Raw genomic sequence first — 24,906 nt, forward strand, 5'->3', positions numbered from 1 at the left:
CTGGGAAGGAAAGTCTCAACAGATTGAGAAAATACTTCTAAAACCTAACTTCTAAAGGAAGGAGTTTTGATTAATTTAATGAAAAACAACTCCCATTTTTTTCTTTTTTTAAGTATATTTTATTGACTATGCTGTTACAGTTTTCCCAGTTTTTTTCCCTTTGCCCCTCTCTGCCTGGTCCCCGCTTCCCCCTCAGGAGCTCCCCCCACTTAGTTCACGTCCATGGGTGGTGCACGGAAGAACAACTTCCATCTTAATTACAAACTCTTTATTATCTGGTATGTACATACATAAGGTATATATATTTAAACTGAATATTTCATATGAACTCTAGGAAAGGATTGATTATAAAGTAAAGCAATCAAGATACATCAAGGCTGCGTGTGATTCGGTGCCAAACTTACAGTCCCTCATCTCAAACATCAGTCTTTCATTCCCCCCAAAATGTGCACGTGAGAACTCAAAGTGGGCAATAACTTGCCCAAAGAATAAATTACTTTCACTATGTAGAACATGGAAAGGGACATGATGAAAAATAAAGGTTCTTCAGTATTTTTTTACAGAGTTGCTAGTAAAATAACAGAACATAAGGCGATGAGGACATGTCTAAGTGGAATATTTATATTAAATATGTCTTTACTGATTGCCTTGTTGAAGTGATCTGTCAGCCATGTTTGGAAGAAGAACGGTCCACTATAGACACCAGGAAAATTTTTTCGACCACAGCCATATCCATAGCTGGTAATTCCCATGACAAAAAATCGTCTGTGTTCTGGAAGGTAGCACATTAATGGTCCACCACTATCACCCTATAAAAAAGTCCCAAAATAATGTCAGTTACTTTTAATAGTATTTATACAATAGTAAAGTTAGGATAAATTAATTACATGAAACATACATTTATATAAACACATATTTTCAATACACTTCTGAGTTATTAAGATGATAGATTTTCAGTTTCATGTTCCATCTCCACCAGGAACTCAGTTACATCCAGCCTGGCCTGGTAGTTACAGGAGCCACACAGCTGGCGGGTAAACACCATCTGCACAGCTGTGAGCCAGGACACTAGAGATGAAGTTGTTTGGATTCTTTAGTACAATTAAGAGAAATATACTATGGGATATGTGCAAATATAATAAGCACTTTTTAGTAGAATACTTCTATTGCTTAATGCGGTTTGTGAAAAGTACCACTTTTATATAAAGGGGTCTTTTAAGTCTGTGTGGTTTGCTAGCTAGAGAAGAGGAATAAACTAAATCTTACAAGAAATGACATCTTTCTAAGTGTTGACCTTGACTGGTACAGGATATTAGGAATAAATGGCTGATCCTCTCAACAGCATTGTAAGTAGCAAATCTCCATGGCAGTTTATACCACACTGTCAGCGTACTCACTGACACACAATTACCAAGGATGTTAGTCACTCAAAACAATGAGGATACTGAGCTAACTGTTACGGTGCCTGAGAGTTAAAGACTGTTTCTAAGATGTTTTCAAATTCTCCGTATATGGTAGGCCTTCAGTGATTATTTTTTTTGACAATGAGAATGTTTTGCTTATGAATGCAGTTCAGTTAGATTGGATTCTTTACTATTTTATTCAGCAAGCTTTTTTAAGGAAAAGAACAGGGAAGATAAACTCTGGATTTCTAGAAATCAGAATGAGGAAAAGATCAGAGCATGAGGTACTGCCTAGGAGTGAAGTGCTGATGGATTTAGAAGTACTGAAGAAAAGAGGAATAAAGAAAGATTCAAAACAAAAAGTAGATAAATGAGACTTCATAAAAAATCCAAACTTTTGTGCTGCAAAGGATAACCAGGGAAGTGAAAAGACACTCCACAGAATGCAAGAAAACCGTAGCTATAGTTTATAAAGAATGCTGATGACTCAATGATAAAAAGATAACTCAATTTTTAAATGGGCAAAAAATCTGAACAGACATTTATTCAAAGAAGATATACAAATGGCTAATAAGCACATACAAAGATGCTCAACATTATTAGACATGAGGGCAATGCAAATTAAAACCACAATAAGATTAACGCTTCACACAAGGATGGCTGTAATAAAAAGGACAGACAATAAGTGCACACCCTGGCTGGTGTGGCTCAATGAATTGAGTGCCAGCCTGTGAATCAAAGAGTCGCTGGTTCGATTCCCCATCAGGGCACATGCCTGGGTTGCAGGCCAGGTCCCCAGTAGGGGGCATGTGGGAGGCAACCATGTACCATGCATTGATGTTTCTCTCTCTCTCTTTCTCCCTCCCTTCCCTTCTCTCTAAATAAAATGAATAAAATCTTTTAAAAACAATAAGTGCTGATAGGATGTGGAGAAATTGGAACCCTCATACATAACTGGTGAGAATGTAAAATGGTGCAGACACTTTGGCAATACAGTTTGGTGGTTCTTCAAAATGTTAAACACTGACTAAACAGTTCCACCCCTAGGTAAAATTTCCAGGAAAAAAGCATACCAACACATAAAAACATATACACAAATGTTTATGGCAACATTATTCATAATAGCCACAAAGTAGTAATAGCTCAAATATCCATGAACTAATGAATGGATAAATAAATGTGGCCTATTCACACAATGGTATATTACTTCGCAATAAAGTGAGTCAAGTGCTGATACTTGTCACAACGTGGGTGGGCCTTGAAAATGGCATGCTCAGTGAAAGAAGTCACAAAAGACCACATATGGAATGATGCCATTCATATGGAATTTCCAGGGTAGGCAAATCTATAAAAATTAGTGGTTGCCTAAGGCTGGGGGTGGGTGGGAGGAGAATGGGGGGCGATCACACTGGGTAGAGGTTTCTTTTGAGGGCAAAAAAAGTTCTAAAATTAGATTATGGTTATGGTTGCACTGCTCTGTAAATGTACCAAAAACCCATTGAGTTGTACACTTTAAATGGGTGAATTGTGTACAGGTAAATTATGTTTCAGTAAAGGTGGTAATGAAGAAAAGGAAGAAAGAGTCAATGCAAATCAGGAAAACAAGAGGATCTGGATTGTGGGTATGGTTAAAAATGAGAAAAAATCATTTAGTGCTTTTTTAGGACTTGATAATCACGACTTCACCAGAAAGTGATCAAAGGCCCTGGTCAGGTTCCCTCTTGCTTCAGAAAATATCTGGTCTTACCCTGCAAGTATCGAAGATTCCATCTTCGTCACCTGCACAGAATGAAGTTACAGGGAGTATAGACCCATAACTCAGGTCAGAACTACAAACGTTTCGAGAAATATAATGCACTTGTGCTTCCTGCAACGTGCTTGTAGCATTACCTATTAACAAAAAATACGATAAATTATTTGGGAGAGCAGGTACTTTGACAGGGATATATTAAATATTTATGTTTAATAGGTTTTCTTTCCAAAGTGACTGATGCAACAATTATGTAAAATTGTGTCCATATATGTGTGTTGGTATGCCTGGAAGATTGTGGAAGAACATTTACCAAAATGTTGGTGACAGTTATCTCTAGGTAATAGGAATTCCAGGTTATTTTTGCTGTCTTTGTACTCTCGAAGGTCTCACAATAGGATCTATCAACAATAACGCTATTGTCAAGGACTAGAGAGGTCGTCTTTCTCGTCAATCTTTCTTATGTTGTAAGTTGTGAATAACTTAACTTTATAATGATGCTAAGTCTCGAAGGATGGTACACAGGAAAATAAACCACATTTTCATCTATGTACTCCCCTGGCTTCTCTGCTAATTCCTGAACACAAACCGGTTCTTTGCTGCAGAAAAACCTAGGAAAATATAAAGCAGCACTTCAGGAGCCACTAAAGGCCAGGCCACGGTAAGATTTATCCATAGCAAAGCTGCTGTAACAGCAGCATCTGATCCTAGCAGCCTGTCTCAGAGTTGCAGCTGTCACATGTGGTGGCTGAGTATTTTGTGTGGCCCGCATACTGCTCCAGCTTTTCTGGGAACAGACATTGTCCCCTCGACTGCAGATGGGCGGATGACCCAACTGTTCCATTCACAGAGTTCCATTCACAGGGTTCCATCCTCCTGGTGACGCTGATTGGTTTAGACATGACTCTGTTTTGTATAAGTGTAACCAATTGGAATACTGCTCCAGCATTCTTTTTCAACTGGGGCTGCCACAGAAGCACTTTTTACCCTTGTTCCAGCCTTTGGAGGACAGGCAGCCTGAGAAAATAAAGTCAATACACAGAATAGGAGTAGGAAGTAGAAATAAAATATGTGCCAGTGGCATTCAGATTTCTGGATCAAGGCTTCCTAGAGCCTAACCATTTTTCTGCCATTTATTTAAAAATACGTAATCTATAGAAATGCTGGCTGCATATAAAAGAATATATGTAACATGTAAGTTATAGAATTCAGTAATGAAATGAACACCCGTGAACCCACCACCCAGTTTATGAACCTGAGCAATACGGACACCAGTGCAGTGTTGGTGCCGTGATAGTCAAAAGACTAGAAATTTTCAGAGTGAGTAGAAGAGGGGGTCAAAATCACACATCTGGATGTTCTGTTCTGTTCCACTGGTCACTTAGAATTTCCTTGCACAAATATAACACTAGTTATTATAGTTTTAGAATAAACTTTGATTTTTGGGTGGCAACTCCTCCAACGTGTTTTTCTTCCATAGGCTTGTCTTGGCTGTTTCTGGGTCTTTTAGACTGAAGTTTTTAGTTGTCTGAAAGCTCATGTTGGGGTTTATCATTTCCTGGGTTTGTTTGTTTTTATTTCAGTTTTGCAGATAGAACTGACATCTTTATGACACTCAGTCTTTCTGCTCAAACATAAAGTATACCATTCTGTTTTCTTAGGTATTCTTTTTTTTTTAAACAGTATTTTACTGATTTATTTTTAGACAGAAGGGAAGGGAAGGAGAGAGGGAGAAAAACATCAATGTGTGGTTGCCTCTTGTGCGCCCCCTACTGGGCACCTGACCCAAAACTCAGGCATGTGCCCTGACTGGGAATCAAACCAGCAACCCTTTAGTTCATAGACCAGTGCTCAATCCACTGAGCCACATCAGCCAGGGCTAATCTTATTCTTTACAGTTTAATTCCAGCTACTGACCCACTTTTTATTTGTCTATTTTGGACATTTTTTATGAATGGATTAATATAATACATGGGCTTTGTTTCTGGCTTATTTCACTTAGCATAATGTTTTGCTTTATTGGTGCTTCATTTCCTTTTATGGCAGAATAACATCCCACTGTATGAATACACCACAATTTGTTTGTTTATGACAGTTGATGGACATTTAGATGTTTTTGTATTTTGCTGCTATGAATAACATTGTTGTGAACAGCTAAGTATTTTTTTTGTGAACATGTTTTTATTTTTCTTGGATATATTCCTAAGAGTGAAATTGTCCAGTCATGTGATAACCATGTGTTCATTTATCTTATGCTCTAGTCAATGAAAAGGAAACTTTATTGAGGCTCCCGGGTCATGGGGTTCAAAAAGAAGGCTGCCCTGCAGGCCAGAGGCTGTGGAGGGATCTTATTTAACCTTCTTGGAGGTGCGGCTTGTTGGCGTGGCGGCACTTCCTGTGGCAGTCGACAGTGCACGGGTGCACCCGCTGTAACACCTGCATCAGATGATGCTGTCGTAGCTGCACTTCTGGGCAAGCTGGTGGAGGGGGGCTCAATGATGCCATCTGTAGACAAGACACCAGGTGCAGTGTGGACTCTCTGAATGTTGCAGTCCGAGAGAGTGCGGCCATCCTGCAGCCTTTGCCCACAAAAATCAGAGGCTACTGGTCAGGCAGGATGCCCTCCTTGTCCTGGATTTTAGCTTTAACATTCTCAGTGGTGTCAGGGTTCTCAACCTTGAGGGCGAGGGTCTCGGCAGTCGGGGTCTTCACAAACATCTGCCTCTCTGCATCTGCTGGGGGGTCTGGCTTCCTTCTCAGTTACCCTCAGATGTCTCAGACCACACCTCTTGCCTTTGCTCCAACCCATAATATCTGCTCTGCCACCTCCTTGAGAGGAAAGAGCTGTATGTTTAAATTTTTGAGGAATTGCCAAACTGTATTTCAAAGCAGCTGCACCATTTTGTGTTCCCAGCAGCAGTGAATGAGGGTTCCAGTTTCTTCACATCCCTGGCAACACTTGTTACTGTCTAATTTTTTTTTATTGTTGTTCAAGTACAGTTGTCTGCATTCCCCCCCACCCACTGTCTAAATTTTTTATTATAGCCATTGTTGTGGGTGTGACATGTTAACTTAAAAAAAAGATGTATCTGTCTCTTTTAATTATGGCAATTGTTCTGAGTTCTGATGTTTTTAATAATTTAATTAGTGATTTATTTCCTTTAATCTTTAAAAAATATTTTTTATTAAAAAATTTTAAATTACAGTTTACAGCAGTATTATTTTGTATTAGTTTCAGTTGTGCAGCGTAGTGGTTAGCCAATTGTACACCTTACGAAGCGTTCACTCTGGTATTTCTGGTATCCAACAGGCACTGTGCACAGTTACTGCGATGTCACTGACTGCATTCTCATGGTGCACTTCACATCCCGTGACTGTGCGGTGACTGCCAGTCCGTGCTTCTCAGTCCCTTCACCTTCTTCACCCAGCCCCTGCCCCGCCCCGCTTGTGACCATCAGTCTGTTCTCTGTATCTGTGAGTTTCTTTGTTTGTTTGTTTATATTGTTCTTTAAATTCCACATAAAACTGAAATTATGTGGTGTTTGTCTTTCTCTGACTGACTTATTTTACTTAGCATAATAACCTCCATCCATGGGCACTTGGGTGGCTCCCATATCTTGGCTGTTGTAAATAATGCTGCAGTGAATACAGGGGTGCATATATTCTTTCAAATTAGTGTTTTCAGTTCCTTTGGATATATATATATAACCAGGAGTGGGATTGCTGGGTCAAAAGGCAGTTCCATTTTTAGTTTTTTAAGGAAATTCCATACAGTTTTCCACAGTGGCTACACCAGTCTGCATTCCCACCAACAGTCCATGAGGGCTCCCTTTTCTCCACAACCTCTCCAGCAGTTGTTGTTTGTTGATTTGTTGATGATGACCATTCTGACTGGTGTGAGGTGATGTCTCATTGTGGTTTTCATTTGCATGTCTGGTGATTAGTGACATTGAGCATCTTTTCATATGTCTATTGATCCTCTTTGGAGAAATATCTATTCAGGCTCTCTGCCCATTTTTAAATCATATTGTTTGCCTTCTTGGGGTTAAGTTGTATGAGTTCCTTATATATTTTGGAAATAAACCCTTTATAGTATGTATAATTGGTGAATATTTCCTCCCATTCAATAGGTTGCTTTTTCATTTTTGATGGTTTTCTTTGTTGTGTAAAAACTTTTTAGTTTGATGTAGTCCAATTTGTTTATCTTTCTTTTGTTTCCCTTCCTCGAGACATATAAAAAATTTACTAGAGCAGTGTTGGCCTTTAGTGCCTATGTTTTCTCTTAGGAGTTTTATGGTTTCCAGGCTTACACTTAAGTGTTTAATCTTTTTAAAAATATATTTATTTATTTATTTTTAGAGAGAGGGGAAGGGAGTAAGAAAGAGAGGGAGAGACATCAATGTGTGAGAGAAACACCAATCAGTTGTTTCTTGCACACCCCCAACCGGGGACTGGGCCCACAACCTAGGCATGTGCCCTGACTAGGAATCAAACTGGTGGCCCTTCATCACTTTGCAGGATGATGCTCAACCAATTGAGCCAAAGCAGTCAGGGCAAGTGTTTAATCCATTTTGAGTTTATTATTGCATATGATGTAACAAAGTGGTCCAATTTCACTTTTTGCATCTATCTGTCCAGTTTGCCCAACACCATTTACTGAAGAAACTACTGTGTTTACCCCATTGTGCAGTCTTACCTCTTTTATCATATGTTAATTGGCCACATAGTAAGCATGTGTTTATTTCTGGGCTCTCTTCTGTTCCATTGATTTATCTGTTTTTATGCTAGTACCATGCTGTTTTGATAACTATAGTTTTGTAGTATGGTTTGATATCAGGTAGCATGATACCTCTAACTTTGTTTTTCCTTCTCCCATTTGCTTTGGTTACTCAGGGTCTTTTGTGGTTCCACATTAATTTTAGGATTATTTATTCTAGTTCTGTAAAAAATGCCATTGGTATTTTGATAGGGATTGCACTGAATCTCTAGATTTCTTTGGGGAGTGTGGACATTTTAAATGTTAGTTCTTCCTATTCATGAGCAGAGTATATACTTCCATTTATTTGTATCTTCTCAGTTTCCTTCTTCAATTTTCTGAGCACAGGTCTTTTATCTCCTTGGTTAAATTTATTCCTAGGTATTTTACTTTTTTGATGCAAATGTAAAATGTGATTGTTTTCTTAAGTTCTCTGATAGTTTGTTACTAATGTATAAAATGCAACCCATTTCTGATTAAATTTGTATCTTGCTACTTTGCTTAACTCATTTATTGGTTCTAATAGTTTTTTTGTGGGATCTGTAGTGTTTTCTCTATATAGTATCATGTCATCTGCAAATGATGACAATTTTACTTCTACTTTCTGATTTAGATGCCTTTTCTTTCTTTTTCTTGGCTGGTCTAGGACTTCCAGTACTATGTTTAATAGAAGCGGTAAAAGTGGATATCCTTTTCTTGTTCCTGATTTTAAGGAAAACACTTTTAGTTGTTTCCCACTAACTTTGTCATCTGTGGTTTTGTCATACGTGCTTTATTATGTTGAGGTATGTTCCCTCTGTTCTCACTTTGCTGAGTTTTTAACATAAACGGATGCTGGATTTTGTCAAATGCTTTTTCTGCATCTTTTGATAAGATCATATGCATTTTATCCTTCATTTTGTTTATATAGTGTATCATGTTAAGAAATTTGTGGATACTAAATCAATCTTGCATCCCAGGAATAAATGCCCCTTGATTATGATGTATAATGTTTTTAATGTATTGCTGAAATTGATGTGCTAGTATTTTGTTGAGGATCTTTGCACCTATGTTCATCAGTCATACTGACCTATAATTCCCCCTTTTTTTGTAGTTATCTTGGTCTATTTGGAATCAGGGTAATGCTGGCCTCATAAAATAAGCTTGGGAGCCTTCCTTCTACTTCAGTTTCTGGAATAGTTTGAGGATAGGTGTTAATCCTTCTTTGAATGTTTGCTAAAATTTAACCTGTGAAACCAGATGGTCCAGAACTTTTTATGGTTGGAATGTGATCACTGACTTGATTTTGGTGGTAGCTATTGGTCTGTTCAGATTTTCTGTTTCTTTCTGATTCAGTCTTTGAAGGTTATATGCTTCTAGGAATTTGTCTACTTCTCCTAAGTTGTCCAAATTGTTAGCATTTAATTGTTCACAGTATTTCCTTATAATTGTTTGTATTTCTGTGGTATCAGCTGTCACTCCTCCTGTTTTATTTCTGAATTTATTCATTTAGTGCCTCTCTCTCTTTTGACAAATCTGGTTAAAGGTTTATCAATTCTTTGTCTTTTCAAAGAGTTTGCTCTTGGTTTCATTGACTTTTCTATTGTGTGTTTTTTTTTTAGATTCTTTTATTTCCATTCTGCTCTTTATTATTTCCTTACTTCTACTCATTTTGGACTTTCTTTGTTCTTTTTTATTTATCTTTCTTATCCTTACCTGAGGACATTTTTTTTCATTGTTGAGAGAAAGAAGTGTCAATGTGAGACAGAAACATCAGTTGGTTGCCCTCTTTTACACACCCTGACCAGGTTGAACTCATAACCTGTGTATGTGCCCTGACTGGGAATCGAACCCATGACCTTTCAGTCTACAGGATGATGCTCCAACTAACTGAGCCACACTGGCCAGGGCTGCTCTTCTTTTTCTAGTTCCTTTACATGACCAGAAGTTCATTCTGCCTTTTTTCGATTAATGTTGATTAATGCTTTTCCTATCCATTTGCTTTGAATGTACTTCTATCATATTTGAAGTGAACTATGTATATATGAACTATATGCTGAAGCTCCAGCTTCATGCAAGTTTCCACACACACTTCAGCAGGCTTTGTTCTTCAGTCCTCTCTAGGCCCATAGAACCAAGAAATGAACACTCAACACTATTGGTTGGTAAAAATCCTCAAGATGAATGCCCTCTTTGGTTATCTAAGTTTATCTTCACACTCAGTCCTTGGACTATATTTTACCTTTTAAATAGTTTTTAGTGGGAAGGTTGGTGTGTACAAGGAATCTACTGTGTTGCTGGAGAGTCAGCTTAACCCTCCAAATGACTCTCTGATGGGCATTATTACTCCTATCTTATAGATCATGAAAATGCATGGCACGGAGAGATGATATAAAATAGAAACAAGCTCTGAGACAGGCTGACCTGAGCTTGAATTTTGACTTTTTACTGAGTGTGCTGTGTAACTTTGGGCAGTTTATTATATTAACCTCTTTTTTTTTGGAGTTTTGTGCACTTTAACAAATTCAGGCTATTGAATACTTGCTGAGTTGAATCTCTTGCATAGACTATATGTATGTGTCCCAGAGGAAACAGGAAGCAATACCTGACAGGAAACACTTTTCTGCGGCTTCTTTATAAAATCCTCCATTACCTTTTCCTTTTTATATTAGGACTGAATCTAAAGAGATTATCAGCAAGAGTCTCTTCTTTTGCATGTGATTTTTCACCTCCATTTCTTGCTTTAACCACTCATCTGTTTCTGTCAAGTGTTATGAGCAATTAGATCTGATCCTCCAATGATCTGCTGAAGTTTTCCTGTTCCAGGAAATGCGACCTTTCTGAATTTTTTGAAATTCTTTAGTCAACCATCACCATTTTCACTGGCTGCATTTCTGGAGGCAAAGTCACTAACCAGCTGTGGCCTGAATGCAGCCAGTGATGCCTTCTTTGGAAGCATCTCACCATCACCTTGACCCTGTCCTTGTCAGATGATGCTTCTTCACTCAAACACAGTAATTTTTTCTTGAGATCACATTTCTTCCTAATCTCATTTTCTTGAGATATTTTGTTACTTTCTGGCATTGTTCCATCAGCAAAAGAGCCATTTGTTTCTATATCCAACCTTGGCCTTTTTCTAATATTGACATCTCTTGTTTTTGAACTTTCACTTCAATGTCTAACTCTTACTCTGTGTTCTTGAATAATTGTTCTGATATTTCATTTTTTTATAGATAAATCATCATTTCCTTTTTTTCTGATCTTAGTTTTTCAGTAGAAAGAGATTTACTGGCAGAATTTTTCACAGTGGATTTTGAATCTATATCGGTAAATATGTTATCTGTTTTTTCCCCCAAAGGCTCATTCAGAGATAGACGGCGCTCCTTATTTTTCTGTATTGAGGGTGTATCAAATTCTGTTTATTCTAGATGAAAACAAAACATTTCCATTCCTGTTGATTTAGATGGGAGAAATGTCTTCATTTTCTTCAACCTTTTCCCTTTTCTTGGCGGATAGCTGGAAGTAGTTTCTGATGGAGTTTGTGGCTGCTGGGAAGCTTGATCTCTACCTCTACTTAGACCCGGGAGCTTAGTTGGTGAAAGCTGATAGTTTGGAATTTTCATCCTAATCAGAATATTTGATATTACAGTATTATATTCAGAGCTTAATCTGGGCGTTTCCTTCACAATGGATGTTTCCAGTGAAGGCATTCTTAATATTTGTTCCTTTCTGAGATTTTTATTTCTTTTGGCCTTTCACTCAAACCCACACATGTGCCTGCTTGCTCTGACTGTATTGGCTACAATGCTATAGTGTTCACTGGGGCGCTTGGTGTGAGCTTCTCTGACTGACAACCGTGGAAAGGTTTGGTACTGGATTCATTGTCCTGAATCCTATACTGGGCAGGCCCTGATAATCACAGTAACTCTTTACAGTCATGAAAATAACTGCCAATCTGACATCCGCTTTTGAAATAGGTCTGAGACCCTGCCTTTGGAGCATATCCATAATTGAGTGAATCAGTTTTCTCTGAGAGTCAGAAATTAAGGTTTATGCATTTGTTATTCCTACATCAACACAATTTTCAGGAGCTTATAAGAAACTATCATCTTCTTTTTCTTCTGCTATCAACCTTCCATTTCCTCCTCCAAAAGCAACAGCTGAACTTAATTTTTTATGGGGCTTGGCATTCAGAAATACAGATGTTTTCCTTTTGATCTGTTTTCTTTCCTGTCACCCTGACAGATCAGCATTTTCACTTTCAATAGCTGCTTTATCAATAGGTGGGTAAAAACTTCCAATTTGTGGAAGCTGTTTCTTGGACCGAGTGGTTTAAGAAAGTCAGTAAAATATTTCACCTTTACAACTGAATATCCACAAATTAATGTTTTAATGGTAACTTTAACTGATATAATGACAAGGTGAGTACATTCTTCTGTCCAATTGTTTAAAGTTAAGTCTTCCAAGTTGCAACAGGGCTTGATTTAAAGAGGTTTTCCCAGAAACATATAACAAGAAGAGCATGCAACCAAAGGAGCATACTCCATTCTGAATTTACTTTTAAACATTCCAAAAGTAGCCCTATCCTATCTTCAAAGTTTGGGAAAGATCATTCTTCATTTATGCTCATTAACAAAGTCACCATACTTAGAATTATCTTATATTGTCAATATAGGGATTTTATCTGTTTGACTACAACTGGTTACAGAAAAGTTGGCAGTTAACACATCATGATTTCAACTGATTGATTATTTTCAATAACAATGCCAGTTATTCCTTCCAACAAGGTACTCAACACTCATCAAAAGTCTGTATGGTTCTTGGCTGGGCTGCGTGGGGGAGTTGCTTCCAGATGGGTCCTCAGTGTGGGGGCTGATCTGCAACTGCACAACCACAGCTGAGACACGTGAACGGCCACAGTGCCTTGGGACGCAGATGTCTGTGCACCCCATGTTAACCTTGTTAAACCTCAGTTTATTCATCCATGCTATAGTATTTCTCATAGTATTATTATAGGTGTTAAATGAGAAATGCATGCCCTGGCTGGTATGGCTCAGTGGATTGAGTGCTGGCCTGCAAACCAAAGGGTTGCTAGTTTGATTCCCAGTCAGGGACATGCCTGGGTAGTGGACCAGGCCCCCAGTAGGGGTTGCATGAGAGACAACCACACACTGAGGTTTCTCTCCCTGTCTTTCCCCTTCTCTTCCTTTCTAAGAATAAAAATAATAAATAAAATCTTTAAAAAAAAAGAAATGCATTAAAATGCTTGTCCAGGATAAATAGTAGTTGATCCTATCATTTTTCATTGTTAAAGATTCAGTGATTGCCAGTGGCCATTCAGCTAGTACATAGCAGGGCTAAGATTCAGAATTAGGTTTGTGATTCTAAAGCCAGTGCTCTTTTCCCTATACCATGTTGCTTTTCTTACTTTCCTTGGAAAGTACAATATTAACAGAGGAAAAAATCCCAATAATCGTCCATACATTTATCTCTGTCCTGTCTAAATAACCCACTAATATTGAAATGGCTGGTTTCTGGGAGGAACAGAAAAAAGCCTCAGCACTTGATCTCATATACTGCTGGCTAGACTTTCATTGCCTCAAGAGCAGTTTGTACCTAGTGCAGTACTTAAACATTCTGGCTTTAGAATAAAAAAGACCTGGATGTGAGTCCCAGCTTCTCAACCTTTAAGATCCATGGTTCTTGATCTATTAAAAGGGAATAATAATAGTAATTCCCTGATAGAAATATTGGGAGGATAAGAACAATAAAGCTGTTTATTTATTTATTATTGTTGACACTATTACAGGTGTCCTCCACTTTCTCCCCTTTTGTCCCCCTCCACCCCACCTTCATCACATTGTTGTCTGTGTCCATGGGCTATGTGCATGTGAGCATATGTTCTTTGGCTAATCTCTATTTAGAACAGGACCTGAAACATGGTCAATGCTCCCAAATGAGAGTTGTTGTTATTACCAAAGCCAGAGACTGTTTTATACATTTTTTTTATTTCTCCCATTAGTTCAGCTAATCAACAATTAGTGCCCCTTTGTGTTAAAGAAAATTCATAGCAATCAACCTGTTTGATACTAAACAGGGCATTAAATTGAAAAGGACACTAAGTTGATTCCTTATAGCCAGAAGCTTACTAGTTAAAATAAGCAATTCTGTCACATGGCTGGCTCTGTCACCTGTGAGTCTCAGCAATGACAGAAACAGTTAGATCCATCGTTCTCTCTAAGAACATAGAAAGGTTCAAGTATTTGGGCATGTATAACCACAGAAAGTCTCTATTTCTGCTTTGGAAGATAAGTTTCTCTCTCCCACAAGGAAGCAAAATATACAGACAAGATCAATGGAATAGACAGAGGGCCCAGAAATAAGCCTATGCCTTTTTAGTCAATTAATACTTGACAAAGGAGGCAAAAACACACAATAGGGTAAAGACAGTCTATTCAGTAAGCGATGTTGGGAAAATTTGACAGATATGTACAAAAAATGAAACTAGACCACCTACTATACTATACACAAGAATAAACTAAAAATGGATTAAATACTTAAATGTTAGAATTGAAACAATAAAAATCCTAGATAAAACATAGGCAGTAATATCTTGAAGATTTCTTATAGAAAACCTTTTCTGATATATTGCCTTGGGCAAAGGAAACAGAAGAAAAAAATGGACTACATCAAACTGAAGAGTTTGCACAGTAAAGGAAAACTGAAAAGTTTTGCACAGTAAAGGAAACCATCAACAAAATGAAAAGACAAGCAACCCACAGAAATGGGAGAACGTATTTGTCAATACATGTGATAAGAGCTTAATATCTGCAATGTATAAGGAACTTACAAAACTCAACACCAAAAAAACAAACAGTCCAATTAAGAAATGGGCAAAAGACCTGAATAGACACTTTTCCAGAGAGGACATACAGATGGCAAATAGACATATGAAAGGGTGCTCATTGTCACTAATCATCAGAGAAGTGAAAAATAAAACCACAATGAGATATTACTTCACACCTGTCAGAATGGCTAGCATTAATAAATCAACAAACAAAAGGTGTTGACAAGGAGGAGAGAAAAGGGAACGCTTGTGCACTGTTGGTGGGAATGCAGACTGGTACAGCCATTGTGGAGTATAATACAGAGTTGCCTGAAAAAATTAAAAATGGCACTTCCTTATGACCCAGCAATTCCACTTTTGGGAATATATCCAAAGAACCTGAAAACATTAATTTGAAAGAATATATGCACCCCTATGTTCATTGGAGCGTTATTTACAATAGCAAAGATTTGGAAGCAGCCCAAGTGCCCATTAGTAGATGAGTGGATAAAAAAGCTGTGGTACATTTACACAATGGAATACTACTCAGCTATAAAAAAGAAGGAAATTTTACCCTTTGCAACAGCATGGATGGACCTGGAGAGCATTATGTTAAGTGAAATAAGCCAGCCAGAGAAAGACAAATACCATATGATTTCACTCATATATGGAATCTAATAAGAAATCAACTAACAGCCCTGGCTGGCATAGCTCAGTGGATTGAGCTCGGGCTGTGAACCAAAGTGTCGCAGGTTCGATTCCCAGCCAGGGTACATGCCTGGGTTGCAGGCCATAACCCCCAGCAACCACACATTGATGTTTCTCTCTCTCTCTCTATCTCCCTCCCTTCCCTCTCTAAAAAAATAAATAAATAAAATCTTTTAAAAAATCAACTAACAAAGTAGAGACAGACTCATGAATACAGAAAACAGACTGACAGCTGTCAGAGGGAAGGGAGTTGGGGCTGTGTGAGAACAGTGAAGGGATTAAGTAAAGAAAAAAAAGACTCATGGACACAGACAACTATGTGGTGATTGCCAGAGGTGAGGAAGTGGGGAGAGGCAGAAGGTAAAAGAGGATAAATGGTGATGGAAGGAGACCTGACTTAGGTGGTGAACACACAGTACAATATACAGATGATACATTGTAGAACTGTATACCTGAAACCCACACAATTTTATTAACCAATGCCATCTCAGTAAGTTCAATTTTTAAAAAAAAGTAAAAACAGACATTTTCTTTTCACTGGTTTGTAAAGGCCTATTGTCCAAACTCATAATATAAAGAGATAAAGAAATGTATAAAAGGATTCACCCTCTCAACTAACCAGAAAAAAATTGTATCAATAAAATTCAGACTATAATTACCTTCTTCTTTTGTTCTTCCCCAGCCACCTATAAAACACTTTGTGTTTCCATCCAGGTTTTGGAAGACATCGAAAGGTAGACAGATAGGCTGAATATAGTTATTATACCTCACTTCTTTTTTTAAATGAAAGAGTGCAATATCATTTACATAAGTTTGCACATCGAAGTTTGGATGGACGATGATTGCTTTAACTTTTAAAATCTTGGTGTGTGGATGACGCCCAGCTATATTATTAGTTCCAAGCACAACTCTCCACATTAAAGGATCTCTAAAAGAAAGTAAATGTTTTCATAATAAACATTTTATTTAGGTAAATATTCTTAATCTCCTACTACTTTTTGTTTTTCTTGTGTTAATTAATAACAAAAAACTTAATCTTACTTTTATGTGACATAAAGTCACATCAAATGAAAACCTAAATACCAAGATGCAGGGAAAGAGAGAAAGGTCTATGGATCTAAGCCCAACAACAGAATCAGAGAGTGTATGTGACTAAGGCAGCATTTCTCACCAGTGGACACAAGCATGGATTACTCAGTAAGTGGTATTGGGACAACTAGCTAACAACCTAGTTTGAGAAGTTAAATAAATCTTTGAAAAACACTAAAATAAACTCAAAATGGATGAAATGTATAAACACAAATATTTTAGATAAAACTTCCTAACTTTTAGAGGTGCATTGTGGTATGTCTGAGAGTTGCTTCAAAATAATTGGAGTGGGAGCTGGTGAGGATGAGGATGAAGCATCAGGCATGAGCTGATAACTCGAAACTGGGTGATTGGCATATGGGAGTTCAGTAAACTATTCCCTTTACTTGGGTAAAGTTTTGAAATTTTGGAATGAAACATTTGGATATTTAATTAGTGTGAAAATTAAAAAATGAAATCAGAAAGGAAATATAGGTACATACATAACATCGACATGAGAAAGGATTTATAAAGCATGACACTAAAGATAAAAACAAGAAGCAACTAATGGGAGCCCTGGCCAGGTAGCTCAGTTGGTTACAGCATTGTCCCAGTACGCCAGGTTTGCGGGTTTGATCCCTGTTCAGGGCACAAGTACCAACCAATGAATGCATAAATAAGTGGAACACAAATCTCTCTCCCCCTTTTCCCTTCTCCCTCTCTCCCCCTCCCCTTCTCCCCCCTCCTCCTCCCTTCTTCCCTTTCTTCCACCCTCCCTCCTTCCTTTCTCTTACTCTCTAAAATCAATGAAAAAAAATATATATAATGGATTTTGACAGTCTTAAAAAAAAAACCGCCTAAAAACAGGCAAAAAGGGAAGAAACCCTCCAAAATCAAACCAAAAGATGTTCTGTAGGTCAAAAATCAACAATTAAAACTCAAGCATTTTATAGTTGTTACACGTGCCATTGGGTTGCACACTTTTACTACTTCCATGGTTGTTTACAAATGATAGAATTCCTCCCCATCCTTCAGATGGGCCAAGTGTGTGTGTATGCATGTGCACATGAGTGTGTGTGCATGATGATCACGCTCAGCACAGGCAGGAGTCAGAGAAACACAGTCACTCGTGTGTGCTGTGGAGAGCACAGACAGACGAGAACTTGGCAGTGCGCTTCGGAAGCCTAGAGAAGTTGCGCTGTGTTTGACTCTGCTTTAAGCTACTTTGAAATAAGGATGCTTCTTTTCTTTTCCAAACTTAATTTATATTATTTACTTCAATTTATATTCAGACCATAAGATTAAAAAAAGATTGTATACACTGAAAACTACAAAATATTGGTGAAAGGGATTAAAGACTGCATAAATAAAAGGAGAGACACCTCACATCCATGGTTTGAAAGACTTGCTGTTGTTAGGATGACCGTGCTACCCGAAGTGCTCTGTACAGACTCAGTGTATCCCTAGGAAAAATCCCAGTAACGTTCTTTGCAGAAGTAGAAAAACCTATCTTAAAATTTGTACGAATATCAAGATGCCCTCTAGTAACCAAAACAATCTTGAAAAAGAAGAATGAAGTTGGAAATTTCCTGATTTCAAAACTCAACGCAAAGCTACAGTAATCTGAACAGGGTGGTGCTGACACAGGTCGGGTATAAACCCCAATGAACAGAGAGCCCAGAAACGCACCTTTGCCCCATGTGGTCAACTGATTGTCCACAAGAGCGTTAAGACAGTTCAGTGGAGGAATGGACAGGCTTACAATAAACTGTGCCGAGGAAATTGGATATCTACATTCAAAACAATGAAGTTGGACCCTTACCCTATACCATATGCAAAAATGAACTCAAAATAGATAATGGCCTAAATATAAGAGTAAAATGATAAAAACTCTTAGAAGAAAACACAGGAGAAAGCCTTCATGATGTTGAATTTGACAGTGATTTCTTGGATATCACACTAAAATCACAGAGACAAAAAAAGTTTGATAAATTGGACTTCATCAAAATAAAAAACTTATAAACAAAACAAACAAACAAACAAAATAAAGCAGAAATGGACTTACAGATACAGGAAACAAACTGGTGGTCGCCAGAGTGGGGAGGGTTTGGGAGTGCAGGAAGGATAGGTGAAGAGGATTAAGAGGTTCAGACTTTGCCCTGGCCAGTGTGGCTCAGTTGGTTGGAGCACTGTCCCATGCCGAAAGGTCATGGGTTCAATTTCCAGTCAGGGCACATACCTAGGTTGTGGGTTCAATCCCTGGTCCCGGTGCGCACAGGAGGCAACCAACTGATGCTTCTCTCTCGCATCATTGTTTCTCTTCCTTCCTCTCTCTCTCTAAAAGCAATGAAAAAATGTCCTCAGATGAGGATAAAAAAAGTAAGAGGTACAAACTTCCAGTTATAAAGTAAATAAATCATGGGGATATAATGTACAAGATAAGGAATACAGTAATGATATTGTAATAACTTTGGTGATAGATGGTAACTATACTTATCGTGGGGACCATTTCTTAAAGTGTATAAATATCAATGACTATGATGTACAACTGAAACTAACAGAATATTGTGTGTCATTTATACATCAATTTTTAAAAACATTTAAAACTTTTGTGCGTCAGGGGACACCGTCAAGAGAGTGGAAAAACAACCCACAGAATAAGAGAGACTATCTGGAAAACATATACGTGATATGGGATTAATGGACAGAATAGATAAAACATTCCTACAACCTAACAACCACAAAAAAACCCAAACGGCCCAATTAAATAATGAGCAAAGGACTTGAAAAGACATTTCTCCAAAGACGATATACAAATGGACAGCACGTGGAAAGATGTTTAACATCACTAGTGATTACAGAAATGTAAATGAAACCACAAGGAGACACAACTTCACACTCGTTAGGGCAGTTACAGCAGTGGGGTGACTGACAGTGGTGCAAGTGATGAACTAGGGAAAAGGAGGCTGATACTACAATTTACTGCTAATCAGTGAGCAGTATGGGGGGACAGAAGGGACAAATTCGAGGCTACTACACAGAGAGAGTCGGCTAACGCTTTGGACCATGGGGCTGTTGGTAATGCTGTTTTCTGAGAGAGAGAGGAGGGACAGGATTAAAAGAGAAATTTAAAAATTCATTTTTGGCAACTAATGAACAAACAAGAAAAACAAACAAAAACTCACAGGCACAGACCACTGTGGTGGTTACCAGAGGGAAGGGGCAGGGTGGGCAGGAAAGGGTAGGAGTCAAATGCTGACATGTGGTGACGGACAGGTGTTTGACTTTGGGTGGAGGACACACCATGCAATACACAGAGCACGTATCATAGAGTTGTGCACTTGAAACCTATGTAAGTTTATTAATGTTTCCCCAATAAATTTAATTTAAAAATAAAAACTTAAAAATTCTTAAACCTTTGGACTTGTTGAGAACTCGACTCTGATATATACGTGTAGTGGGCAGCTGGAAGTATGACTCGGCGAGGGAAACCCAGGAATGGCCAGTGCCCGGTGGTGGCAGAAACGGAAGTAGATGAGATCTCTCTAGGAAAGAGTGCAGATCGTAAGGCTAGAGGATAGAAGGTGGAACCCTAGTAAACAGTACTGCCGTCTAAAAGATGACAAAGACTTACTAAGGAAGTGGAGAAAAGGGAAGAAAGATTTAGCAGTGTCTTTGGAACTGAGAGGAAAGATGGTTGTGAGAGCAGCCATAAACTTTGTCGAGTGTCCCAGAGACCAGACAGGGTGGGGACTGAGCCGGTCGCTGGGTTTGGCATGGAGGGGGATGTTAAGGCAGACTGTGGTTTAGCCAAAGAACCAGATTGCAGTTGGGATTTATGAATCAGTGCAGATAGAGCAGCCGGGCACCTCTCTTTCAAGGAGTCTCACAGTGAAGGGAAGGATAGAACAGGTAAGTTTTGTTGTTTGTTTATAAATAACAGTGAGGTGACCCAAACATGTTTGAAGGCTGTAGGAACAAACAAGAGGAAGAAATTGAAAAATGCTAAAGAGACAATGAAATACAATGAAACAGTACAGTTTCTGAGACCTGGGTTTAAATCAGTGGGCTGACACTTAACAGCAGTGTGATCTTGGACAAGTCACCAACACTCTCTGATTTCTGGATTCCGTAAGTGTAAAGTGGAGATAATAATAGCTATCTCTGAGGATTAGTGGGAAGGTTTACAAATACAGAATCATATGTAACACCCTTAGTCAGTATCTAACGTCAAAGCAGGTCTTTGGTAAGTGGTTGTTCTAAGAGAGAATAAGGGGTCATTGGCGGCACAGGGTTTAGGAAATAAGGGAGACGAGGAGTAGAAGGGGCGTCATTAGTCCCCTGAGACGGGAGGAAACTCGGGAAAAGTAAGGCTGTGCCTCAGTAATGTCTACTTTCTTAGAACCTGGCCCAGTCCCTAGTATATTCAGTACATGTTTGTTGAGTAAAGGGATAAAAACATCAACAAGATCGAGTCTTTGGAAATGTTAAGTGGAATATGAACATTATCTTCAAATGCTTGGATGAGGAATTAGGTTTCAGAAGACAGAAAGAAAACCAATAGTTCAACATAAAGAAAAGCTTTCTAGGAACTGCAGCTGCCGGGAACTGAAACTAGAGTCTCCCACTGCAGCAGTTCCCCGTCACAGGGTGTTTCAGGCAGAGACCCTGTACGATGCAGTCATGGTTATGCGGGTGGGCTTTCACTCTGACACACCCAGATTTGATCCCTGATTTTGTTGCTCTCCAGCCCTGGAACCATGAGCAAGGCACTCAGGAGTGCCGAGTCTCCGGGTCTCCCTGCAGCAAAGAGTGGCTGTAAAGACTAGTGGAAATTATGTATAAGAAAATGCCTGGCTCAGTACATTGAAGCAATAATTTTTTTATCTTTACTCGAGGACATTTCTTCATTGCTTTTAGAGAGAGGAAGGGAGAGAGAGAAACATCAATGCGAGAGAAAATCATCCATTGGTTGCGTCCCGGCCCCGGTGCACCTGTACTAGGGATTTTAAGTGCCTGGACCGGACACTGAACCTGCAACCCAACATGTGCTCTGACCAGGGGTTGAACCCACAACCTTTTGGCTATAGGATGACGCTCTAACCAACTGAGCTGCACTGAGCAGGGGCGAAGTGGTAATTATTTCAGACTAGAGAACCCTCTACTTCAATATTGTAAGAATTCCTTTACAGGACAGAGGAAAGAACTAGGCATTTAAAATGGCCCTTTGAATGCTATGATTCTCTGACAATATAACAAAGCTGTATCATTTGACCAAGGTCCTACATCTAGTAGGTTTTGGGATCATAAAGCCATTGCACCACAGTGTCAGAGGAGGACTAGGATACAGACCTCCCTGCCATGAGGCACCACGTGAGGACTCTGCAAGCAAGAAGAGCTTTTCCAAGAATTTTCAAACCGTACCAAGCAGGCCTTTCCCTCCTTGGTTTAAGGGTTGAAAGCTGGAGAAAAGCAGTTCTTAAAGATACCATGTTAGAAAACAGTTGTAAGACACCCACACCTGAAATAATTGATTCCTTACTATGAAACTTTTTTTCTACACCTCTTTCTGTACCCTTGATTTATACTTTAGTATTTGCCTATTTTTCTAATCTCTGGTCCCCAACGACCAGTTGATAGAATTGAAATCCATGCTTTAAAAATACACCTATCAAAACCTATGCAATCAAACCAGTTGCCCTCAACTGAATTTTGAAGTTGTGAGTTCCTCTTAAAGACTTTTCATTCTTCTCTAGGACAGCTGTTGTGTTAAAAATTAAAGACTAAAGGGAGACTCTATGACAGGTCAAATGGTTTCCCAAGGATTTATCTTAGTGCTTCATATTAAACGGTTGGGAGGGTCGTGAAGTTCTAGTCTAACTTGGGTAAGTCCTGTTACCCAAGATTGACGTCATCTGTACATTCAATCAACATTTACTCTGTCTCCTATAAAGTAGGCCAAGTCCTATATTAGTGCCAAGAATACGAAATAAAACATATAGTCCTTGTCTTCAAATAACTCATGATCTAATGGCGAGAAAGACAAAGACATGGTTACAATACAGTAATTTTAAAAGCTAAAAGGAAGTTTCATTATTTAAAGCCAGGTCCAGCAAACTCCAACCCCAAGGGAAACCTGGCCTGCCCCCCATTTTCACACAGCTAACAAAGAATGTTGTTTTGCACTTGCACATGGTTGGGGGAAAACCCAAAGTGACAAAATAGTATTTTGTTCAAATTTCAGTGTTCATAAATAAAGTTTTATTGGATCACAGCACACTCATTTAATTATGTATCATCTGTGACCACTTTGGTTCTACAGTCGCAGAGTTGAATGCTTGCGGCAGAGACCACACGGTCTGAGAAGCCTAGAATATTTACATAAAATGTCTTTACAGAAAATGTTTGTTGACCTCTGACTTTAAGGATTCATTTCAAAAAGCTATTAAGTGTAGCACATATGAGGCATAATGGGCCCTTACAAACATACAGTGTAATGAACATCACCAAAGACAGATGTCGCACTGCCACTTTAAAATATGCCCTAAGAGAAAGAAGTAGTCGTGTTCGGATACGTACCTAGTGTCCCTAGTGCAGTGGGCAGCCGTGAGGACCCAGCTGTCTCTCACTAAGCTTCCCCCACACACGTGAGTAAGGATTCTCCCAGACTGAATCTGCAGGCTAACTATCCACGGCCAGGCCCCAGCCTGTGCATCTGAGCCCCCGATAATCCGAGACCCTTTCAACATATCCACAAGTGGTGCCGTTCCACAACCTAAAAACAAAACGATGTGTTATTTAGGCCGAACATCTGATCGTGTGTGTTACTTCCTAATGTTAATACATTAATATAGTCTTTTAAATTCCTATTTTAAAAACTGATACCTAAGGCATGCCCCTATTTTGAGGGAGGAAAAAGGAGAGTTAAGATAAACATGCCTCCACTGATTGCTTGCAAATAGAAACACATCAACATAATTCATTAATTTTAAAACTATTCCCCAGAGGTATAAACATGAAATGTTTCTCTGGCCGGGTTTTATGTTCTTTCCCGAGTGAAATGGCAATTTGAGAACCTGGAACTGGTGAATCAAGAGCTACAAGTTCCACTGCTTGCCATTTAACTTGCTGGGTTAATTTTTCTCTGCTGTAGTAGGAAAGGTCACCCGTAGCCCTAACTCAACTCTGAAGTCCAGTGAGTTATTAATCTGTAAAATGGGAATGACAGGCCCCAGCATGTCCTGGGGCGCGTATTTAGACGCCCTACACAAACGTGTGGCATTTTTACTGTTGGTACTGCTATTGCCATCGTTTAATTGGACTGCGAGGTCTAAATTTTTAAAGGCAGTTGGAGCAACGGAAAAGGAGGGACCCAGAATCAAACACCTAGAAGCGGGGAAAGGCAGGGAGGCTGTGGTCCGAAGACAGGAATGAACAGATACTGCCCTTCGCGGCCGGCCTCTTCTTTTCCTGCGTGGGGTGCCCCCTCTGCGGCCTGAGCCCCCCGCGCCTGGCCTCCGGCCACCCGGGAGCCGCGGCCTGCTCCTGCGAGGGGCCGGGCCGGCCCCTTTCCGAGAACCAGGGCTGTTCGGTGTACAAGACAGCGCCCCCCACGAGCAGCAGCGCCGCGCTCAGGAGCCCCGGCGCCATGGTGAGGGTCCAGCGGGGCAAGATGGCGGCGGCCTTCCCACGCGCCGCTGCCCGCGGCCGCGGGGCTCGCGCCGTGCCAGGGGGAGCGGGCCGGGGAGGCGCGCGGGGGCGTCCGGAGGACCCAGCCTCCTAGAGGCGTTCTAGGTGGCGAGCGCTGGCGGGAAAGAGGTACGCGGAGTGGCTGGCCCTCGGCCGGGCCCGGGGGCGCCTGAGCCGGTCAGGCCCACGTGCTGGCAGAGCACAGTAGGGCTGCCGCGCTGCGAGGGGCGGGCCGGGGCCGCGGGCGCTGCTAGCTCACACCTGCGGGGCCTGGGAGGCTTCCAGAAGGGTTTCCAAGCAAAGGCGGGCACCCAATTTCTGGGATACAAACCGATCTCATTATTGATTGTTTTGGAGTAGTTTGCCTTGAGCTTGTTTCAAGGTGAGCTTGTAAAATCAAATTTAAGGACCTGCAGAGTTGAGGACAAAGCCTGACTGAAGGTAAGGGCACCCTCCTTCAGTCCCTAGCTGGAGGACGCATTATTCCTTGCCCCTATGTGAGAGGCCCCCTCGACATTCCAACCACTGCGGGGAGAGGGTGCAGGTAAGTGGCTCCAGTTAATGGCGCCAGTGAACAACTGTTAACGCCCCGCTGTGTGCCGTACAGGGAAATAAGTTTCACGTAATGTGAGGTGTGTTAAAACTTGCCCTTCTGATCCGGAGAACTTTATAACTTGGCTAGCAGAGAAAATCAGGTCTAATTCATTTGGGGGATAAAGAAATAAAT

The 24,906-nt window shown here is 39.8% G+C and overlaps 1 protein-coding gene and 1 pseudogene across 1 annotated transcript; both read right to left on the reverse strand.

Annotated features, from left to right (window-relative positions):
* Positions 1-207: 207 nt before the first annotated feature.
* On the reverse strand, positions 208-24,156 carry TMPRSS12 (transmembrane serine protease 12). Its single transcript, XM_036016657.1, has 5 exons — positions 23,885-24,156; positions 23,070-23,265; positions 16,082-16,350; positions 3,151-3,293; positions 208-809 (listed from the first exon to the last, which is right to left on the reverse strand). Exons 1-5 carry the CDS (start codon positions 24,138-24,140, stop codon positions 558-560), a joined length of 1,116 nt encoding a protein of 371 aa, XP_035872550.1. The 5' UTR covers positions 24,141-24,156; the 3' UTR covers positions 208-557.
* Positions 10,326-12,949, reverse strand: LOC114513298 (annotated as a pseudogene).
* Positions 24,157-24,906: the final 750 nt, after the last annotated feature.

The sequence above is a fragment of the Phyllostomus discolor genome, chromosome 2, assembly GCF_004126475.2.
Source record: "Phyllostomus discolor isolate MPI-MPIP mPhyDis1 chromosome 2, mPhyDis1.pri.v3, whole genome shotgun sequence".
NCBI classification, from domain to species: Eukaryota; Metazoa; Chordata; class Mammalia; order Chiroptera; family Phyllostomidae; genus Phyllostomus; species Phyllostomus discolor.